This window comes from Belonocnema kinseyi, chromosome 5, assembly GCF_010883055.1.
Source record: "Belonocnema kinseyi isolate 2016_QV_RU_SX_M_011 chromosome 5, B_treatae_v1, whole genome shotgun sequence".
In the NCBI taxonomy this organism is placed as follows: domain Eukaryota; kingdom Metazoa; phylum Arthropoda; class Insecta; order Hymenoptera; family Cynipidae; genus Belonocnema; species Belonocnema kinseyi.
Window position 1 is genome coordinate 85,156,546 of NC_046661.1, and position 4,003 is coordinate 85,160,548.

General features: G+C 29.8%; 1 protein-coding gene across 1 annotated transcript in view; it reads right to left on the minus strand.

The window, feature by feature from the left end:
- LOC117173757 (lipase 3-like) overlaps nt 1-2,482 on the minus strand; it is a 12,434-nt gene extending 9,952 nt beyond the window's left edge. Inside the window, exons 1-3 of the mRNA XM_033362398.1 lie at nt 2,403-2,482; nt 2,146-2,260; nt 1,795-2,038 (exon numbers count right to left, since the gene is read on the minus strand). Of these exons, the coding sequence (XP_033218289.1) occupies nt 1,795-2,038; nt 2,146-2,260; nt 2,403-2,463 (420 nt within the window). The 5' untranslated portion in view covers nt 2,464-2,482. The remainder of the gene's footprint in view (nt 1-1,794; nt 2,039-2,145; nt 2,261-2,402) is intronic.
- Between the last annotated feature and the right edge of the window lie 1,521 nt (nt 2,483-4,003).

Below are 4,003 nucleotides of genomic sequence, written 5' to 3' on the forward strand. Positions count from 1 at the left end.
TCCGCCAGCAGGACTGAAAAAATTCAGTCCTAACTCGGAAACCAATAAAGATTCTTAATTGTTCTGGGTCCCGTTTTGTAAATTGTATATCTAACTTTACTTTTGTTGAATTTATTATTTAAATATATAATTATATAAACAGGGTAATTATAAAAAATTTATTATTTGTAACAATTTGTTTATAAATATGACAAAAAAATGTAATCGGACAAACGCTTATTTTTATTTTATCCTCTACAAATCATCCCTGAGTCCTATTTACGCTATACTGTAGCCGAAACCAACAATCGAGGCACACTTGTAAAAAAAGGTTTGCAATTTTCAGTTAGTTGTTATAAACAAGAGTTGCTCTACTTTAATTTGCTTAAGGGTTTCTAAGCTTCAATAGTACGTCTATCTAACTATTTTAAACAGGAAAATTGTTGTTATCTTCGTGTTCTAACACAAATACTAATTTGTCTGGAATTTGTGGAAGGAAAGACAGTTTGACCTACTTTTTAAAATGTTGTTTCGTGCTAAGATTAGCAAGCTTCTCAACATCGTTAATAAAATCATTTGGGGTAAATTTTTCGAATAGCTACCCTACCGAAAGAAATCTTTGAGTTTTCTTTAGAGAAATAGCTTGGCCCATTTGAGTCTATAAACAAAGTCGATTTGAAACAAAATAGTCTCGGAGATAGTTTGAGAGATTTGTGTCCTTTTCAAGATCCTTTTAGTGGTTGTTTTAAGAGTTGTGCGACGGTCATATAATGTTTCTTTTGTATTCGTCACGTACCAGGCGGGCAGAGTTATTTACAGTAATTAGTCGTGGCTAATCCGCTCTCCCTTTTTAAATTCCTCTTCAAACTATTAACACTTTTTTTTAATTGATGAATTTTCTCATTATACTTATTTATAATTATAACTTATATACTGATATACAATTTTCTAGTTGAATTCAAAAATGTTGTCTTTTTTGGCGTATCTCATTCCATTTACGAGAAACGTTCTAATAATTCCAATTTTAAGCATTAAAAAAAAGTTAGATATCTGAAGTCATCGAAACCCACAGATTCTGAATTATTATGCTTTAGGCTGTTAACTATGAAATTACAAAAAATCTACTTCTAAATTTTAATCCGAAAGCTTAACAAAGGACCCTTGAGTGTCGGCTACTCTATTGAGATAGCCTCTCTGCTCGTTATTTATGATCGTATTCTTATTTCAATTTCGGAAAGGATATTTTAAAGCCTTCAGACCATTTAAACAAGTTTCCTGGATCTTTAAAAATATCTAGTTAAGTGCCTGCGAAGAATTTCTTTGAGATTCTTTGACCTAAAGAATTTTTAGTATATACTCAAAGATTCTTTTCGGTAGGGTAAATATTAAAATGAGAAAATACATTTTTCGTTCACATACAAAATGTAGGCAGACAAAAATTTTCCTTTTCTATTTTAAATAATTTAACATATCGAAAAATTCAAATTGAATGTTTTTCTCTATTTGTGAAACTTTAAATCAGTACTATGGGTATGGCATAGATTGAGGTTATGTTTCTTCATAAGTTAATTTATCATTGGATTATATTATATTCATGAAAAAATAATTTCCGATAGTCGAACTTTGTTGGCTTAAGAGAGTGTATTATTATTATTATTATTATTATTATTATTATTATTTAATAAATACAAATGCAGAGTTTATGTTACGTAAACGCCTTTACGTAACGGTTGCCATGCTGTAAAAAAAATAATCACATACACTCACATTTAAATTAAAATTACAAATTATAGTTACTTAAAATGTAATACTTACTCCTATAGGGTAGGATAGCTTTGATAACAAATTTATTGCTCCTTTTGTATTTCCAAGGAATACTGCTGGAGCAAATGTCACTCCTAAACGAATTTTGTCATTATATTCGGGTTTCATTGAATTCATAACGAAGAATTGAGTCCCTCCTTGTGAATAACCTATGTAGAAAAGTTGCTTCTGGCCAGTAATTTGTAAAATGAAATCTATCATTGCTGGCAAATCATATATTCCCATTTCATACCAACTGAAGAAGGAATTAATAATAAAGTATTATCGTCATAACATTTTCGTTATAACTTTTTATTTACATATAAAACATTTCATACAGTTAAATTTATATCAAATTCTCACCCAAAATCCCAAAATCCGTAACTTGTTTCCAGAAACATCGTGTGATTTTTAGAGTAAGTGTTCCCTCGATTATTTCCGAGCCATACATCGTAGCCGCTATCAGCCAAAAGAAAAGCTGGAAAATATTGTAAACGAATTGTAATAATAATAAAATATAATAATACTATATATAAACTAATATATAACAATTAATTAAATATCAATGAAATACACTATAAAGAATAATAAGTTAGTAAATATGTATAGTTGTGCAGTACCTAAACCATTACTGGGACCAGTTACAACCCAGTCTGCTGAAGACCCTAAATTTCCATCCATAACGAGAACCACTGGTTTATTCTTTTTAGGACTCCCTTTTAATACGTTTCGTCCGAAAGGTATATTATGTATTTGCAGAATGTACCGGTCTTCTGTTTCACCATTGTATATTTTAAACGGATAACCGTAATCTTCAACCACATCATTCTGAAAATTATTTCAAAAATTAGAGTTTCAAGAATTTTATAATCAAAATAAAATTTTTAACTTGAAACTATGAATCGCGTATAGTTCCAAAAATTCACCCAAAAATATTCACTTGATACATTAAATGGAGGTTCTCAAGAATCTTCTCAAGGGATTTACATCGTAGTTTCATAGAAATTTGATTAATCATTTTTTGTAATCTTTTGGAAAAATCATAAAAATATTATCTTTCGACAATAATCTTCTGCGTAAAAGTTAGAGATCTGATCAAAATGGATCTTTTTTATGTCGACACTCTTTTTCTAGAACTAATATTTTTCAATAACAATGGAAAAAAACGAATTTTCTGATATTTCTTTTGAACACTTGTTAAACTTGGTAAAATAGTAAGTAATAAATAGTTTAATTATTAAATTTATACAACTAAAATATGTCAAAGGTACCAATTACCGATGAGTTATGATTAGATATTTGTACACCCTTTTCAAATTCAGCTCTTTATTTAATATTTCTTATTTAATATATTTCCTATTTAATTATGAGACAATATTTTTTCCTTCTTTAAGTATTATTTTTAGATCTTAGGGCATCAGTAATGGAAGTCTCGACAGATATAATGTTGTATCAACAAAATAGTTCTATTACATGTACATATAGTATAAATATGACAAGCAATTACTGCCCAAGGATTTTTCACTCTATGGCGTGGTATATATGTCATTAAACAAACTATGCCACATAGCAAAATACATGTTTCGATATGCACTCGCAATTGGAACGAAGATTCTATCAAAACAGCTTTTTGTTGATCTTGTGTTATCACTGACAAAGCTTAAATAAAATTTTATTAGGATCTGGTGATCAGGTGAAAACATCCTCGTAAAAACACATGTTAGCTTCACGTAGAGATCTAAAACAACACGTGAAATTTGATGGTATTTAGAAACAAGGGATAAAAGAGCAAGGCACCACCTAGATTTCTGTGTACTCAAAATAATAATTTCACCACAAGACCTGCGGAATCAGCCATCTTTTTAAAGTCGACAGGGTGTCCCTAAAATTTAGAAATTAAATTCATTGTTGCCTATCTCTTACGTGAACTGTTTCAAAACACGATTAGTATTGAAACGTAAATTTCTACGTTAACTTATTATGCCGTACAAACTGAAAAGATAAAGAATTCACATCGCCGCTTAGGGTTATTTTTCTTAAACTTGGCAATGAAAAAGTTGACCTAAGTGGCAAAGTCACTTAGGTGTCGTTTTAGTTTGTACGGCAATACTCACCTAGATAAACATTTTTCCGCCGGTCCTTACTTTATTCTATTATGTTAATCAATAATTGGGGGGATGCACATCGATTAAACGTCTTTTTGATTTTCGATATAGGAAGT